Source organism: Lagopus leucura, unplaced genomic scaffold (assembly GCF_019238085.1).
Source record: "Lagopus leucura isolate 7727_CA_CO unplaced genomic scaffold, USGS_WTPT01 Super-Scaffold_739, whole genome shotgun sequence".
NCBI lineage: Eukaryota > Metazoa > Chordata > Aves > Galliformes > Phasianidae > Lagopus > Lagopus leucura.
Window position 1 is genome coordinate 15,591,583 of NW_024962255.1, and position 18,051 is coordinate 15,609,633.

Genomic DNA, 18,051 nt, shown 5'->3' on the forward strand with positions numbered 1-18,051 from the left:
GTTTCCCTTTGGCATCGGTGCAATTAAATTAACCCAAACACGTGTGGATTTAGGTCAGACCTATTTTTCAGAAGCGCATGAAGCTTTAGATGGAGTCCTGGAGCTGGCAGGCGATGAGCCGTGTCGTCTGGACCACCAGACCAGTGCAGTGGCCAAGTGTATCAAAGGCATCGGTTGACTTGAGAACAAGATCTAGGTCCCCAGAGGGCATGAAGGTAGGGCTGTCCTGGCTACCACGCTCCTCTCCCTAGAAAGAAATATAAATTATGGCAACTAACTGCTCTGGGAAGCAGCACACTTGGTGTTTTGTTTCTATTTTTACATCTACTGTTATGTTTATTCATATTCTATTTGGAACAGGCACCAGATACACTTATTTCTTCCTTTACCCTGGAGCTAAGTGTTTGTAAGATATTCTAACCAGCATGATACACTTCCTGAAGGATCCATCCCTGATATTATGCAGTGGTTAATTGCATTTATTCAAAACTTCTGCATACTTTGCTATGAAATGCATGCATTAGTGGTTCACACACCACTCATATGCAAGCAGTCTTCTGCTGTAACCTGCTGTGGCACTTGAATGCCAATTGCCAAGTAAAACCACTGCTCTCTGTGTCTGTAAAAGAGCAGTGCAGGCAGCAGAAAATAGGTCGGTAATTATTTACTATGCTAGTCCACTTCAAATGGAAAGCATCTGAAATGTATAAAAATTCTAATAAATGACCTATCTTCAGCAATATTGGGCTTATAGCTGCCTTGTTTGCCCAGAACTTGTCAGGAACAGCTTTAAGAATTTAATCCTCACAGCATTTTTCAAGAGATATTTTCAGTGTATGTCTAGTATACTTCACCTCTGTTAAGCTTATTTCTTTCAGGACAGGTACATGTTAAAACTCCTGCTTCCATGGAAACCAAATACATGTATAAAACAGAATTCTTCCTCTTCGTTTTAGTGGATTGTTTGGGATTGAACTATTTAGGAAAGGAATCATCTATATTCATAATCAAATGGAAAGAAAAAAAAAATAAAACAAAACACAAGAGAAAAGTCCTAAAAAGGCATACATCTGAAGAATCCATACCAATGTTAAATGTGTTGCATGTGTATTTGTTAACAAGACTATCTGGAATGACTTTTTCTAAAGAATGGAATGGAACCATTGTTGTCATCTAGCTTCACTCCCTGTATTCAAAGAATCTTCTTGGTTTGTTACTACAGCTACTAGTGCATTTAGGAAAGTGTGTTAAATCCCAGAGAGTCAAGACAACCTCCCACTGTTAGTAAATTCAAGGTCAGTGAAATAGGAGACAAACTCATGCTTCTCTTTTTGTAATATCTTTGTATCTTCTCAGACATGATACTGGACAGAATTCTGCTCCAGAGGAACTTTCTCTCACCTACCTCATCATACTGGGTGCTGTCAGTGCAGCTAAAACTTCCTTGGGTAATTTATTATTGGTGATGTAGGACACTAAACGCATTGCTGCTTGTCTGTGCTATATGTCCTGCTTGGCATACTGCATCACAAATGATATGAAACATTGCTTTTGATTTTGTATTTCAGCCAGTAGAGTTTAAAACTAAAAACAAACAAAAAACACAACTTTCCCACAGTTTTCAGTAAGCAGCAAGACCTGGTCAGCTTTTAACCGTGGGTCAAAGTATAACAAACCAGCAGGATACTGCAGTGATCCAAGTCTGTTAGGTACTAACAATATTTGTCCTGTTACACTGCCTTGTGACTGCACTAATTAAAATGCAGATAGTCAAAGTTAGCTGTTGAGTAAACCTTCCCTAAGAACAGAGAGCAGAGCAAGCACAGTTCACTTCACAAAGCGATGTGTTTGGTTAGCTGCTCAAATGAGATTTACTAACCCATGAGTCATGTTAGGACTCCACCCACTGTAGTGCAGTCGTGAGGGTTTCACACAAACCTCAGGACTGCCATCAGAGTCTGTAGTTCTGCTGGGTGGAACCACACTAAAAATACACTTCATCCTTACTCAGAGTGCACAAGGAGAGCAGCAGGTTGTTCTGCTAGAGTACTTGAAAGAGCAGCGTGTCCAAGTTTTCTTCACTGACATTTAAATCCTGAAGATTAAAACCGCCCATTCCAGATTTGTTACTAATAGATGGCATGTTCACAAAATCTTACACTAAAACATTACTTCCTCTTTACAGCAAACTTAAGTGTTCTGCCAAGAAACTTAATTGACTCAGCTGACAGTGCAGAATTAGTGACCTTCATCCCAGCATTCTGAAATAATCAGCAAATGAAATTGTAATTCTAGCAGCAAGGATTTTAAGTTTCCAATCGCAAACAGCAAATGTTGTTTGTTATTTTCAGCAACACTGAAAATTTAGTCTTATTTCCATTTTCCAAGGCTTAAGCCAAACAAAAAGATGTTGCTCATGTCAAAGGTGAATTTCAGGACACAGTGGATCAGGATGACACTTGGATATTCACAGGGAATGTGACAAGAACCACAGTTAAAATAGAGAAGACGCAAACTAGCATGGCCAAGGCTAAAGAACTTGGAAGTAAACACAAAAGCTTTGTTGAAAAGGGTGTTTGTAGAATTCAGCTAAGTTGGCCTGGATTAGTTCCAAATTTCTTCTTAACTGTGAATGGCACGAAAGTTGGGAACAAGCTAATGATACCTACTGATGAAACTGAAGTGTCATCAGCACTGAGAGCAATCCAAACCAGGAGAAACAGGGAGATGATCATAACATCTAGATTTTCTAATTAAAAGCTGTCGCAATACCAGGTCATGCATTGAAATTATCAATTTCAGTAGTAACTTAGAGTTCAAATGACAACAGTGATTAGGACAGGTGATTAGGACAGTGCTCAGTCACAGTAAATGACAGACACCAAGAGGCAAACAAGGAATTTATAACGGGAAAGCATTAGTGCATTCTTACATCCATTCATCTACACACTGATACAAGTCTGTATCAAGTAGAAAGACTGAAATTAAGTTAAAAATGGGCAGCTAGGTGATCATAGATCACAGCAGAAGATGTAGCGTATTATGTTTAGCGTAGCAAAATGAAGGCTGTTGTATGATGCTGTACAGTGTATAAATACCAGGAAGAACATGAAACAAACTTCAGTAAGGACAAAGGAGATATATTTAGGTGTATTTAAAAAGATTTTAAGATGTGGTTTGTCAAGATAGGAAAGAATTGGAACTGTGTTTCAGGAAGCTTCTCCTAAGGTAAAGTTAGTGGACACAGGGAACCAGAGAAGATGGCAACAACACAGTGGCTGTTAAGTGTACCCAAACAAGAAAGACAAACTTCTTCCAGTACCCAGAGAAACACCACATAGTATTAACTGCTTTGTTCAGTCACATGAATTTAGAATGTGAAATTTTAATTGCTTTTTAGCTTAGCCAGCGAATTAACACTAGCACAATGCAGTCTGCAAGGGCTCTCTTTGGACCTTAATCTAATCCTACAGTCACCATCATTACCAGAATTGTTCTGTTGTGCATCATCAGTCCCAAGCACTTTACAGAGTCATAAGAAACCTGGCTGTTGCACACCGCCTATCCAAAAGCTTCTCCTGAAGAATCACCTTCATATAGTTTGCAAGCTTTACAGCACAACAGAGCACACAAGGAAGCTAATTAGTCACATACCTCCAATTTTCATTGTGGTACAACGCCTGAGGTCCTATTGTTGAAAGTGTAATCAGTGAAGAAATGTTCCTTCAATTTTTAGGAAGGTATTTCTATTTAACAAAGTTCATGCTGCAAGTATTGGTTTTGATTAGCAACACAGAGTACTCTCATGTGCTTGTGGAGCTAATACTCTCTTGCTCAAAGAGGCAAACAAGCAGTTTTATTACACTAGGAATCAGTCAGAGCAAATCATAATGTCATTGTGCTTGTTAAACTGCAGGGTGCCACAGGTTACCATCCATGCTCATCAGAAACGAGGTGAACACAAGGTTGCCTTGCTTCATCATACTGCTGAGAGACGCTTTGGAGAAACTCCATCCCTATGTTGCAGCTGACTTGGATTCTGTCTCTGAGAAGGCCTGACACAGCAAGGTGGGCTGATTTTATGTATTTCTCTAACTTTTCTAAGCACACAGTATACCCAAAGAGAACAAGGGAATCGGTTGTAACTGTAAACTCTGCTCTGAATGTTATATATATTGAGGAAAACATGTTTTCAGGGAGAAGTTCATGCTCAGGTAACAACTCAGGATCAGCTCTGTCTAAGCTATGAGGGCGTTAACATAATTAAATACAATACATGCTGTATATAGAAGCATACCTGGAGAACTATCTGGACTATTTAAAAAATGATTAAGTCAGACTCTTAAAAGTTAAACTTTGTCAAAGCTGTTTGGAGTATTGAACCCTAAACAAACAAAAAAGAAGGAGAAAGTCCCCTAATAGATCCAAGACCTCAGTGATGTACAAATAACAGCAAATCAGAGCTTGAAATCCTTGGTGATGTTTCTCAACTCCCAAGCTTTCCCCAACAGATTTCCTAAGCAATTTCAAATTTTTAGATATGAGATCCAATAAAGTGGAGCGATAGAAGGCCTTTAGGATTTCCTGTCTACATTTTCAAACTCCAAATGCTTCTTTCTTCAGCCTCCTAATAATGATACAGCCTAGGCTTTACTTTTTAGCCAAGCAAAATGATACATTATGCTACAATTTGCTTGCAACACTGTCCTTCACAAGGGTGGTCATGGAAACTTGAAAATTCTTGTGTCAGAGCAATGTTTACAATGTACCATTCACCCAGTGCCAGCATGGATGGAATCAAACACACAGTTTTTGAGGGCAGCCTTTATTTTTCTACTCCAATTTGTTCTGCTTGTTACTGTACTGTCTACCATACAAGTCAGCCTTTGGACTGTGGGCTTTTCTGATACCTCTACTTTGCAGTACATCTTTCTGCTCAGGAAGACATAACCTCCAGTAGTGCTTCATCGTTAGTCTTCAGTATTTATCAGGACTGATTAACTGCACAATACATTTTCTGTAATCATGATCACAAATTGATGTTCTCAAACACTGCATTTTGTGCAAAGCAGCTTCCTAGACTATTTAACTTTTAATCTTTCTACATCAGATCTTTCTTCTCACATATTAATGTCCTGAGATTAGCAAGGATTTATTACAAAATGAAGAAATGAGGGGAAGAATATTAAGCTTTTCTTCCCTCTGCTTATTGCAGTGGTTAAGAAAGGCTCATCTAGCTTTGCTGCTCAGTCTTTTCCTCCACCTATTTCAAGGCTTATTTTAAACAGAACGTGACCTGAAAATGTAAGTTAATCAGCTAAAGCTCAAATATTGAGTTTAAAGAAGGGGAAACAAAGCATTAGAGAAGTACAAAGGAGCTGAGCATAAACATGTTTAATGCTCACAGATAACTTTCAGAAATGAAGTCTTTGCTGTGCCTTCAGTCTTTATGCACCTTGCCCTTGTGATCAGAACTTAGAATTTAGTGCTGAACGGTTCATGGAATTCCCTGCATTGGAACCACGAGGACAGGATTTAAAGAGATGTGAGCTGTCTCTCATTCTTGGATTATCTGGCAAATCTTGCACAAAGGTATTTAGGAGGAATGCTGACTTTGCTGGCTTCTCTATGACATTTTCAGTTCATTTACTGAAACAGATGTGTGTGAAAGTGTCAGAAATGGTCATTAGAACATAAGCATGAATGATGCAGGAGTGATACTGCTAGCATTAGGGAAAACTTTAGTACAGCTGAACAGACGTCCAAAGGTAATATTACTAGCTGAGACTGTAAAAAGTTGCAATTTGAACTGGCTTTCCTTCAGCTGAAAGTCATTATGAAACAGAAAATCCCTATTTGATAATATCTAAATTTTAATCTCAAAAATTTACTGAAATTTTTCTTCTTTTGCAAACACGAAAACTTCAGGAGGAATGCTTTTCAAGCCCTTTCAACCACACATTTAGCTGCTAGTTTAATACTCTGAACATTTAGCTGCTAGTTTAATACTCTGAACCCCCTCTTCACGATGGTGGAATTCCATTCTATTTCCTTTCCCAAAGGATCAGATATGCATAGAACAAATACCACAGTGTAAATGGAATTCACTGCCTCATACCTCATCGGAGAAGGCCATACACACAACACCAGTTATAGGCCAGTGGCCATTCTGTAGTTCCCCCATGGAAAAGTGTACTATGTGCAATGCAAGGTGCCACGACCTGTGTGCTTTAAAACTTTTGGGAAAAACGCAGAGAAAGCTGCCAAATTTGAGATTATTTGCATCCACTCTAGTTTTCTTTCCTGATTCTTTCAAAGGAGGATTCATTATACAATAAATGAGAACAGTCTTCTTCTGGACAGAAGGTATTCTTGCCAATACAATTGAACTTTATTTCAAATAATTTCTTACATTAAAGCTGTATTTTGTTACACAAACAGATAAACCCAGAAGACAAAAGATTCACTTATTCCATTTTAAAATACTGGGCTCATCCAAACTGCAGGAGTTCCTATTCATTTCCTAAACCACGTCAGGGATTTTCCAGGGAAGCAGAAATGAAGATGTAAACCAAATTGTTTAGGTAATTAAGTTAAGGTCCAAGGGAATTTGTAACATCACCATGAAAAGTGTGTATCTGCTCACTCTTGAGGCTCTTTGAAGTGTAAGGTGGCAGAAGTTTCTTTATAAACTCAGAAGTTTTTCATTGAGAGCAATCTGTGACTGCGTGAGGTTTGCCAAGTAGGTTACCATCAGAAGGTCCTGAGAGAAAAAAAGAAAAAAAACAGTCATCAGAAATATTACCAAAGATGACAGCCTGTTGTGGAGATGTGAATTTTTAACGCCTGTAAAGCATTTTACAATCAGCTACCGGAACTATTGCTAGTCCTGAAAGTCCTACCCTGAGGAATGCTTCCCTCACAGGAGAAAAACGTTGGTATTCCTGGAACATGAAACAGCACTTGTGAAATTTTAACTTCGAGTCCACCAGTATTAACCAGGAGAGTCAAAGGGTGTAAGCAAAATTAAAAATTAGTTGTGGTCCTGCAGACTATGGGCAAATAACAGATTCAGAAAACTAGCTCTCTAAAAATTTGTTACGGAAATAAGGTAGCACAGTGAAACCTTGCTCGTGCTCTTATGTGTTTTGCCATGAGACAGAACTTCATGTCAGGCAAAGAAAGCAGGGAAAGTCACTAGTTATCCTTAAAACCTATACTGCATGAAGCGTGATAATTCATATTTTCCCAGCACTCTAAAAGAAGAATCTGTGCTGCCTTTCAGATTACTTGCAAAATTCATATGTGCTTTTAAAGTAATTCTCTTATTTTCCATTGTTTTTAATTATGGTGAGCTCTCTTACCCACCTTCAGCTCTTAAAACATAAGAGACAGGAATGGGCTGTGTTTTTTATGACCATGTTGGTATGAAAAGGTAGTTTTTTTCGTAAACAAAATTGTGTCTGTATGACATTTTCAAAACTGCTGGTAATACACTTAGAAAGAAGACAATTAACTTACATTAATATTGCTGTTCAACATGGTCTCAAAGTCCTCTGGTGAAATCTTTGGCACCTGGTTAATAAGATCCATCAGAAAACGCCCCACGGTGTTGTCAGCAGCCACTTTGCCAGACTATGCATAAGAAACACACTTCAGCATGAGTAAAACTCAGCAAAAAATACCCCATAACAACAAGATGCATAATCTTACATCAAACTTCAGTCTCATAAAAAGTTTGCCTTACCAATACATCCTCTGCATACTGTAGCACCATACCCAGGGTGTCCTGAATCCTGGCTGAGGCTGACCCCACCTGCTGTAAGTCACTGGACAAGCCAATCACTCGATTAGGGCTAAAGCAGGTCTTCATTATGAGATCCACTGAAAGCAAAACAAGGATCACTGAGAAATCTGACTGACACAGAAAGCAGCTTAAAACTTTAACTTATTGAAGCCTTTTTAGGATAGCATTAGTTTCAGTGAGACAGTGAGACACCCACAGAGTGGTAATTTTACCAGGATTAATAAACAAACAGCATTTGAACAGCGTCACAATAGTTAGAACCATAATAGGAAGAAAGCATTCACCTCCTATCCGCTCTGTGTCGTAATAAACGTACTTCACTGTCAGTGGTGTGAACATCACGCCCATAGTTTTACCAGGGACTCCCATTGGGGCACTAGGAAAACAATACATAAATTCAGCATGGACATATCTGAAAGGAAATAAATAATTTCTTTCCATCTCAATGATCTCTATTAGCATGAGAGTGTGAACATGAGTAGGTTACTCATTCTCACTAAAATCAGCAATATTAAGACCATGTATAACCGAGGATAGGAAATCAATACAGGCATATTATTAACTACAAATTTTCATCCAAAAGTACTCCTAGCTGGTCTGACATTTATCAGCATGAGTGCATGACGAGTTGAGTACTGTCTTCTTGGTGTGGCTGACATGCCCGAGAGATGGAATGCCATTCATAGAGACCTAGACAGGCTCAAGCAGTGGGCCCAGGTAAACTTCATGAGGTTTAATAAATCCAAGTGCAAAGTCTTACACCCAGGTCGTGACAACCCCTGCTATCACTAGAACCTGGGAGATGTAAGGACGGAGCACAGTCCTGCCAAAAATGATCTGGAGGAACTGGTGGATGGTAAGCTGGACACAAGCCAGCAATGTGCCTCACTGTCCAGAGAGCCAACCGTATCCTGGGCTGCATCAAAAGAAGTGTGGCCAGCAGGGAGAGGGAAGTGATCCTGCCCCTCTGCTCAGGTGAGGCCTCACCTGGAGTCTGCATCCAAATGTGGAGTCCTCAGCACAGGATAGACATGGACCTATTAGAATGCATCCAGAGCAGGGCCACAAAAATGATCCAAGGGATGAAACACTTTTCCTATGAGGACAGGTTGAGAGAGCTGCGGTTGTTCAGCCTGAAGAAGGGAAGGCTCTGGGGAGACCTGAAAGCAGCTTTTCAATATGTAAAGGGGAGCTATATGAGGGAAGGGGGCAGATTCTTTAGCAGAATCTGTTGTGATAGGACCAGGGGAAATGGTTTCAAACTAAAGGAGGGGAGATTTAGATTGGACAAAAAGATGACATTTTTTAAAATAAGGGTGGTGAGGCACTGGTGTAGATTGCCCAGAGAGGTGATGGATGCCCCACCCCTGGGGACATCCAAGGTCAGGCTGGATAGGGCTCTGAGCAGCATGATCAAGCTGTATGTGCCACCATTCATTACCAGGGAGCTGGACTTGATGACATGAGGAGGTCATCCAAGAGGACCTTGAGGTCCTCTGTAAATCAAATGATTCTATCTGAAGTTCATTTATGCTTTCAGCATACAAGATGTCACAGAACAGCTTCCATTTTGAAGATGCACGGTCAGGAAGCAGCATGATTTCTGCTACAAAGAGTGGGGCTTTATCCTGGAAGGAGGAGAACTATTCAGCAGCCACTGGGAAGAACAGTGAGGTGAAGCAGAGTAGTTTCATTTCTCCATATTTTATCGCCATTATCAATTAATAAAAATGGAAGTGGAGGAGGGGAAGAAAGACTGACCAAGAAGACGCTCTTTCAATTAAGTTCTGAGGGTGCTAGTAGTACAACTTGTATAAGTAAATTGCTGAGCACTAAGATGCAGTGAGTAAAGACTAGCATTCAGACAGTATGATGGAAGTTAATATAACATTGATGCTAGTTATGCTATTCCCGTGAAGCATTGCAAAGATGTTCTGAACACTGCTGAGGTTAACTAAGCCAGTTCCTCACCCCCAGTGAGAAACCAACTTATGAAAGGTTAAGGCTTTCAACTTATGTGCAATGGTCAAGACATTCTGGTAGGAAGAATGCTCTGACCTCTGGCTCACAGTTGTGGTTCAGCTATTGCACAATACTGTCCAAAACTATAGTCTGCTACATTCCTTGTTATCCTAATATGATGTCTGTTAGTAAATCAGACAGTCCCTGTCCCAGATTACCTGACATAGGCTTTAATGCTCATGCGTGAATTCTGGAGACTTGTGTCCACAGTGAGGTGGATTGGATTGTGCGCTTCCCGGCTGTAGTACTCGTGGATCAGGACAGAATGTTCTGTGATGTCGTGACCTGTTGCATACCTTGAATAAAGCAAATGTTGAAAGAGCATTCTTCTAATGTTCAAATGCCCAGCATTTGTTGATATTTAACAGGTTTGTATTCTAAAACTCTAATGTCTAAGCACTGAGCTGCAGACGCATAGTAAAGACTAGTATTTTGACTAGGGCATGTGTAGTCTTATGGCTCTCCTAAAATCATAGGCTGAGAACACACATGCCCAAAACATGCATAGGGCCAGTGTTATACTACAGTCACAAAGGACAGCTGCCATCAGACACCCAACAGTCAGTTTTCTTGTCATTATGATCTGGACCAAATCTTTATTTCCTTGTAAATCAAAGCATGCCAAGCAAATTTGGACCAGCAAAGTAGATGTAGAAAACAAATAGAAACAAATGAAACATCTCTGTGCAGGAAGCAGGGCTTGTTCATCTAGCTCCTTCAATTGCTCTGCAATTAACTTCCTGCACGCATAAGAAAGTGACTGTCATGAGAACTGCACTTTGCTATACCATTAGAGGTTGTCAAGGAAGCAAAGAGTGCTTGCAGGATTTTGTTCTACAGAAAAGGGTTGGAGAGGATGCCAAAAGACATACAAAGCCAGCTATCCATGCACAGATGAGTTCTTTTCCTATAATACCCCAGCACAAGTCTTCCATCTTTCCTCAGAGAATACCTGCGTGCTCAGGCTAACACGACTGATTTCCCACCAGGCCTTTGGTACTTTTGTTTTCTCCCTTAGGTCATTTATTTTACAGATTGTAAAATACATTCAAACAGATTCAAACATTCAAACAAGCTACATTCAAATAGATCCATGTAAGCATTCCCTAACCCTCTTGTCTGTGATAGCTCTTCTAGAAAACCAAAATTGCTCTTAAATCTGCAGTAGCATCTCTTCCTATCCTGAATGACAGCACTTTTAGAACTGTAACAAGAGTTGCAAGACCTCACTGCTGATTCCATTTCTCAGCCTGTGACAACAGCCATGTAGCTCAGGTATATTGAGGGACCTACATGACTGCCCGAACTTTTTTGTAGATGGAGAACTTACCAGCCCAAGATGATCTCGCTGGGAGACACCTTTTTGTGCAACTCGTACATGTTTTTGGCAAACTCCATATCAACAGCCACCTGGGAAAGGGGACAGAGCAGAGTCAGAGGGTGCAGGAGCGCCGACACCCGGGCGGAGGGCAATGCAGGACGAAGCCCCACCGGGACAGCCTACTCCAGAGCCCCGGCCCCCACCTCGCCGTGCCGCGTGGCCGTACCTCATCCTCGGACTCGTTGTGCGGGACAGAGAAGCAGTTAGTGACCTCCACCGAGTGCTTGTCCACAGTGCCTGCGGGGACGACAGCGGTTAGCGGGGCGGCGTGGGGGCGGCGTGCTGCTCGCCCCCGGCTCCGCGGCTCTTACCCAGCAGCGTCCCGATGACCCGCGCCGCGCCCTCGTTGCGCCGCTCGAAGCTGTCCACGATGGAGGCGAGCACGACCGGGTGCAGCCGCACCACGCGGCCGCCGGGGAAGGGACCCGAGAGCGCGGCGGACAGCGGCGCGGAGGGTGGCGGTGCCGCTGGGGCGGCGGGCGGAGGGGGCGCGGCAGAGGGGGGCGCGCCCGCCGTCGGTGTAGAGGGAGCGGCGGTCGGGCTGGGAGCCGGGGCGGCCGCGGGAGGGGCCGCGGCCGCAGCCGGAGCCGGAGCCGCCATTTTGCGAAGAGAAAGGGGTACGAGATCGAGCCCACGACAATTGGCTAATCGAAACGCCTATCACGCTCCGCCGCCTTCCTATTGGGGAAAAGAAGGAGCTAAGGCCCGCCTGCCATCCGTTAACCAATCCGGACAGAGCGATCGGGGCCGACGCTCCGATTGGGGTAGAGCACGCCGCCGGTGACTGCAGCTTAACTTTGTTCCCACCCTCTCGGGGCCGGGCAGTTCTTCCATTGGATCCTCGCACGCTCCGCCTCCGTGCTCGTCCGCTCTCTCATTGGCTGGCGCCGCTCTTAACTCCTGTCTGTCAGAGCGAGAGCCGTGCTGGCGGGCGGTGTGGCCGGAGGGCGGCCTCGGGGCTGCGCCGTTTGGGCGGGGTCTGCCTTGCGCGCTCGTACTCGGCATGCGGTCAGGAGTCGAGGCTGCGCTGGCGCTCCCCTTATCTTGCCCCCGCCCTTGTATCATAAATAACAAATGTGTGACTGTCTCCGTTCAGAACTTTTTCACTGCAGTTTTTAATGTCCGATAAACAGTGAGAGCTTCAAGTGTCTTTGAAATGTTTGCCTTTTGGTTTCCGGCTCTTTTACAGCAGCTAAGCCCTGTGCTATAGAACACAAAAGTTTGCAGGGCTTTAGAGTCCTGTCCACTTCATTAGCTGATGGATTAATGTCATCAGTCAGGAAGGACTTCCAGGTCAATCTCTGGCAATCAGCTCTTGAGCCTATTGGGAGCAGCACAATAAAACAAAAATGCTCTCTCCCCATGTGCCCCATTTCCTTTCTTATCTAACTGGGGAACGTGTCAAAGCTACGCTAGAGAGTGCATAGGAACATAGGCTGGCTTTATCTGTTCATAAAAGCATTTCCTGGTGTGCTTACCAGTAAAAACCGGCTCTCCTGCTTGCAGGCTTTCACCATCCCTCCTTCCTTTCCTATGGGTGTGTCTGGGTTAAACTGCATAAGGCTTTAGGATGTTTCTGCTCCTGGAGCTTTGATGTGTCATTGTGAAGTCTAATGTGTGAGGAGTGCTTGTTAGAAAGTAGACGCTCCATCTTACTTTTGTTTGCATCAAGTAGCTTTGCTGCTTGACGTGGCATGGTCAGCTGCACACTGAGCAAGGCATTTTACGATCTGTTTGCGTTTCCACCTTTAAAACTGGGCAGCTTAATATGGAGCTGCAGTTGTGCTCTGAAACTGGCAGCTATGACACCCTTCTTTCAATAAACTGATATCAGGCTGCTGAGCACCATGCTGGTGAGTGCACGTAATGAGGCAGGATGGGTAGCTTCTACCTCAGGAGTCAGAGATCAGTGCAGAGACCTCCTGATGCAAAAACTGTATAAATCTTGTCATCTAAGAAGTAAAAAAACCCATTGGGCATCACGCAAAGGTGTCCAAGCTACTTTTTCTTCTTTTTCCTTGCTGTGACTAGTGAAAAGTAGTGATCTTCATAATTAATATTCTTTCACAAACGATCAGTTTACTGTTAGGGGAGAGTGGTTATCGGTGGCACATAGTGATAGTGCCCGTAGTTGAAAACTTGGTGTTCATCTCTGCACAGCCATAAGATGTTTGTGTATCACCCCATCACAGTGAGATCTGCCTGCCTGCAGGAGAAACAAAGGATGCAATGTCACTTGAATGTGGATCAATGTGATACCTTCTGATTTTCCACTTTCCTTTGCTTGGCTTCCCCGTATCTGATTTTGACAATGAATGTAATTGACCTTCTAGCCCTGCTTTTGTATGATTTCTCTTTACAGTTCTTACATGTGACTGAATCATTATTTTTGCATGTGCTGTTATGCCAGCTGCATTTTCATATATAATTTCTATATCAGTAGCTATCACCTCATCTTGCTTGTGTTACTGGAAAAAAACATCATTTCTTGTTGAAAGGCAAAAAAAACTTCCATTGCATTAAAAATCTTGCATTGCATTACAGGTAAAATAAAATATTTAGAATTTAATTGATTTCCAATATCAGGATATAATTTTATCTGATTTCTTTCATGGACTTAGAACTGATTTTTTATTTTTTTTTCCCCATTGTTAAAAGAATAATTTTCTGTTGAGCCTAAGAAATTAGGACAGCCTTTCATTTATTTTTACCAAGGGAAAAGTCAGTCACTGAATTTGATGTGCGTTTCATGTAGTCAATCTTAATTAGGAAAAAGAGAATAGCAAGACTGATTTTCTGAATCTCTTGGGATCAAAGGATGGAAGTCTCTTTTCCTGCTTGGAACATCAGGTCTGCGTCTCCAGCTTTCACTGTGTTCATGGAACTTCCCCTTTGCCATTTCTCATGGTCATGTTGCCAGCACTTTAGTTGTCTGTTGGTTATCTGTGTTTTTCAGGACTGTATGATAACTGTTGAGTCATGGCCTGAACCACTGATTGAGCACCTGGGGAAAGGACCGGGTCAGCCCTGGGAGCACAGGTGAAGGCAATTCAGTTGTGTGACCAGAAGGGGTGGAGCCTGGCTGCACCTCTCTTAGACCCCATTTAAGGGCTGATTGCCAGTGGGAAGGATTTCTTTCTGGAGGTCTCTTCTTGGTGAAGTTTTCTCCTACAAACCTGGAATCCTCTGTTACAGGTGAGTAATTGTTTTCCTTTCCTTTATAGTGCCTTTACATTGTGCTGGTCCTTCCATCATTGCATTTCTGTTGTAGTGTCTTTCCCAATATATTGGTCTGTCTAATTTCTATAAGGATTTGTGTGGTCTACCTTTTCCTCCAGGGGCTCTAATGTGAGATAGTTACAGATAGTGTCTTCTGTTATTTCTTGTTTGTTTTTAATCTAGTTAGTTTGCTTGATTTTAAGTAAAAAAATTAGTAGTTTCTTATTCAGCCTTAGGGGAGTGTCTTAGATACTCATCTGCTTCCTGTGTACTTGTGATTGCCAGTAGATTAAAGGCTACTGTTGGCAGCCTAATTTCTAGTGTGTTTTTTGACTTTGTATTAGCAAAAGGAATTCAAACCTTTTCTTGCTTTTCTGTGATGTTTTACAGGGCTACTTTAATTATCAGAGAGCCTGCACTGATGTGAGGAACTACTGAGGTTGATGCTAGTATGGAAATCACAGTACTACAGAAAAATGACAAGGTATGGTGCTAGTTGCATGTACTTACTTACTTTCTCTAAAGTTACTTGTAATGAAAGTTTTCATCAGGTGTTCAGAAAACTGCATGGTGGTGACTATTGTGTGCTTGTTAGCTGCTATGTAGAAATACAGAAATCCAAGCTTGAAAACAAGTAACTTCACAGAATAACCTATAGCGAAAACTTAATATAGAGAAATGTACGCAGAGACTTCAGTGGCCAGGACTTTGAAATCACTGAAGATGAGAAAATAGAGTGTAGTGGAAATGCTGAGTCATGGCCTGAAGTGGTGATTGAGCACCTGGTGGAAGGCAGGGCCAGCCCAGGGGAGCTCAGGTGCATGCAATGCATCTGAGTGATGGAAAGGGGTGGAACCATGATCCACCCCTTACAGACCTTATCTAAGGGTTGGCAGAGGAGATGAAGGTATATCACTGGAGATCTCTATCTAATGGAGGCTTTCCAAAGGTAAGCAATTTTTCTTCCTTTGTTTTTGTGTCCATGCCTGTAGCATTTGGGCTTGTTCTCATTTGCTGCAGGTGGAATTGTTCCCATCTGCTATTACTGCTGTACTTTCCATCACATTCTAGTATGACAGAGATACCTACTGAACAAAGGCCAGATACAGATAAAAAAACACTGTAGGAAAACCCCCAACTGTACAATATAATTGGCTCAGACTAATGTGGAAATTCTTGAATTGTGAAAGAGAGGGAATGTCCTCAAGTTGCACTGGGCGAGATTCAAGTTGGATATTAGAAAAACCTATTCACAGAAAGAATGGTAATGCACTGGAACGGACTGCTGAATTGGTGAAGCCATTGCCCCTGGGGGTATCGAAGAAAAAGGTGAATGTGGTACTGAGTGGCATGATCTGAAATGGTCACATGGGTTGGTGGTTGGACTGAATAATCTTATTGGGCTTTCCCACCTCAATGACTGCATGATTCAGTGAGGGAAAAGTTGTTAAATGGAAAGTATAAACCATGAGCTTTTTTTGTTTCAAGACAATCACTTGCCCAGTGGATCTGATGTGAGGTTTTAAAGGTTTTGGGGCATTCTGCCTCGTTTTTTATCTTTTAGAATTGTATCTAGTGCTTTCATATAGAGTAGAGATACAGTTAACAGTAACTTTACACAATCAAATGTATTCTTCGAAAGGCTTAGAGAAGAGCTCTCCAACTTCTTCATCAGGTACAGTCTGTCTTGAATGCCTGCGCTGCATTTCGTACTGAAACTCAAACTCCCCCTGGGCGGCGTTTCTCCGTTCCCTCGCCCCCCGCCGTGCTTGCAGAGGCAGCCCCGCACGTCCCCACCAGGTGGCGGCGCGGCCCCGCGCAGGGCTGGGCGCTGCGGGGCGCGGCTGCGGCTCCCGGCCGTCGGTGCGAGCCGGGATGGCGGCGGCCCTGAGTGCAGGCGGTGGGCTGTGCGGAGTGCCGTTCGGCCGTACAAAGCAAGGGCGGCTTAGCTATGACTCCTGGCTTTTCTTTCATTATTATTATTTTTTTTGCTGGCCGTACCTGGCTGTTGCTGCGCTCGATGTGGGAGCACTTGTGATGTGGCGGTGCTGTGTCCTTGCAAACCCACTGGCATCCGAATAAAATGAAGCTTAATGTCACTGATTGCAGATAAAAGTGGAAGACGTTGTGCAGGCAGATTTCGAATATTAAAAAGCTGCAAGATGTGTAACAGCTAATGTGCCATTTGTCCCAGCCCTTTGTTTTTACAAAATAATTTTCCAGCTTTGCTTCTCGTGGATGAGTGTGTCCTTTCCTCAGTGTTTCTTGGGTCAACATCAGCACTTCCCATCCACTGGAGCCTAGACCAGAATTACATCCAACCCTAGCAGACCTTTAGGACTGGAGCTGTTAGCTGGGTCTGCCGGCACAAACATTTGCTTTGCTGTGTCTTGAGATGGGACCTGCATGCAGAAGGGAAGTGACTGGATCGGGAAGTACATATTTCATCTGAGTAGTGTAGGGAAGCTGCCTAGAGAGAGAATGGCAAAAATGTTGCTATTTTGTGGCCTCCAGGGTGTTTATTTGTGAATGCTGATGTTATTTTTGATGCCATTAGAGTCAGCGTTGACTGTTCACAGCTCTGTGTTCCATTTTTTTCTAGTATAAAGCAGCTACATTGTGATGAATATAGGGACAGTGAGGGAGAAAGTAAAGATTTTCATTTGCTTGCAGTAATGGGAGCTGAAGAGGAACTCGAGTAATAAAACTTAGGGGATGGTTTCTGTATTGGGGCTTGGAAGACCTGAGTGCCCACTGTGCTTTTGTTGCTGGCACCTTGGGTTATGTTGGACAAGTCATTTGTATAACTGAGCAAGTAGCAGAGACATGCTTTGGGTAGTATCTTTGCTTTTCCAATGTAGCGTTTCATAGCAATTAGATAATGTTATTTCACTCCATCTCTGCCACTGACTTTGGGAAGTCATTTAACATTTGTATTTCAGTTTTCCACAGGTGTCAGATCTGACTGTTTGATTGGCTAGGTTTGTGTATAGGACATCCACAGACAATCTGGTGAGGGAAGACAGGAAAGTCTTCGCTCTTTAAGGAAACAGCTTTGAGAGGAATCTGGAGAGTGCATTTCCTGACCTACAGACTGAATTTTAGACTACTTAGGAGGGAGAAAGTAGCTATCTATAGTATTTTCTCATAATAAGCATAAATAATTCTTTAGCTGAGGTGAGTTCATGCTGCTGAGACGTGAGATACAGCAGCAAAATATGATTGCGTTTTATCAGTTTATATCAGAAAAGCTAGGACTGTGCTATAGTACTTGCAAGGGGTGCTTTTGCTAAATGCTGTCTTAGTCAGTCTGTCTCTAGATTTGAGATACCCCAAGCACTGACATATAAATTCACCTTCTATATTGTTTGCCAATCGGTCTGTCTTGATCACTGTTGGCTGAGTGATCTGCTGGAGACTGGTCTGACTGATCTGCACAGTTCTAAGCTGCCCAGCACTCCAGCAGAATTGCAAGCCTCCACTGCTCTGTTCAGCATTAGTTACTGTGGCAGATAGGGGACTACACAAACAGTACTTAGGCTGTTCTGGTGAGAATTTCAGTCCCGTTATGGAAAGCTGAACTTTGTTTACAGATGCGACTTCCCAAGTGATTTCTTATGCC

General features: G+C 42.6%; 1 protein-coding gene and 2 long non-coding RNA genes across 4 annotated transcripts in view; 2 read left to right on the plus strand and 1 right to left on the minus strand.

The window, feature by feature from the left end:
* The first annotated feature begins 38 nt into the window (after nt 1–38).
* Nucleotides 39–10,146, plus strand: LOC122175592. The gene is made up of 3 exons (XR_006177449.1): nt 39–215; nt 3,917–4,068; nt 9,348–10,146. It is a non-coding gene; the product is annotated as an uncharacterized LOC122175592 (long non-coding RNA).
* Nucleotides 6,368–11,810, minus strand: EIF3F (eukaryotic translation initiation factor 3 subunit F). The gene is made up of 8 exons (XM_042863350.1): nt 11,522–11,810; nt 11,377–11,447; nt 11,160–11,239; nt 9,988–10,125; nt 8,092–8,183; nt 7,748–7,884; nt 7,522–7,635; nt 6,368–6,763 (listed from the first exon to the last, which is right to left on the minus strand). Exons 1-8 carry the CDS (start codon nt 11,808–11,810, stop codon nt 6,686–6,688), a joined length of 999 nt encoding a protein of 332 aa, XP_042719284.1. The 3' UTR covers nt 6,368–6,685.
* Nucleotides 11,811–14,338: 2,528 nt separating this feature from the next.
* Nucleotides 14,339–18,051, plus strand: part of LOC122175503 — a 38,361-nt gene continuing 34,648 nt past the window's right edge. For both annotated transcript variants that reach the window (XR_006177422.1, XR_006177421.1), the window contains exons 1-2: nt 14,339–14,405; nt 14,820–14,913. This is a non-coding gene — a long non-coding RNA (uncharacterized LOC122175503). The remainder of the gene's footprint in view (nt 14,406–14,819; nt 14,914–18,051) is intronic.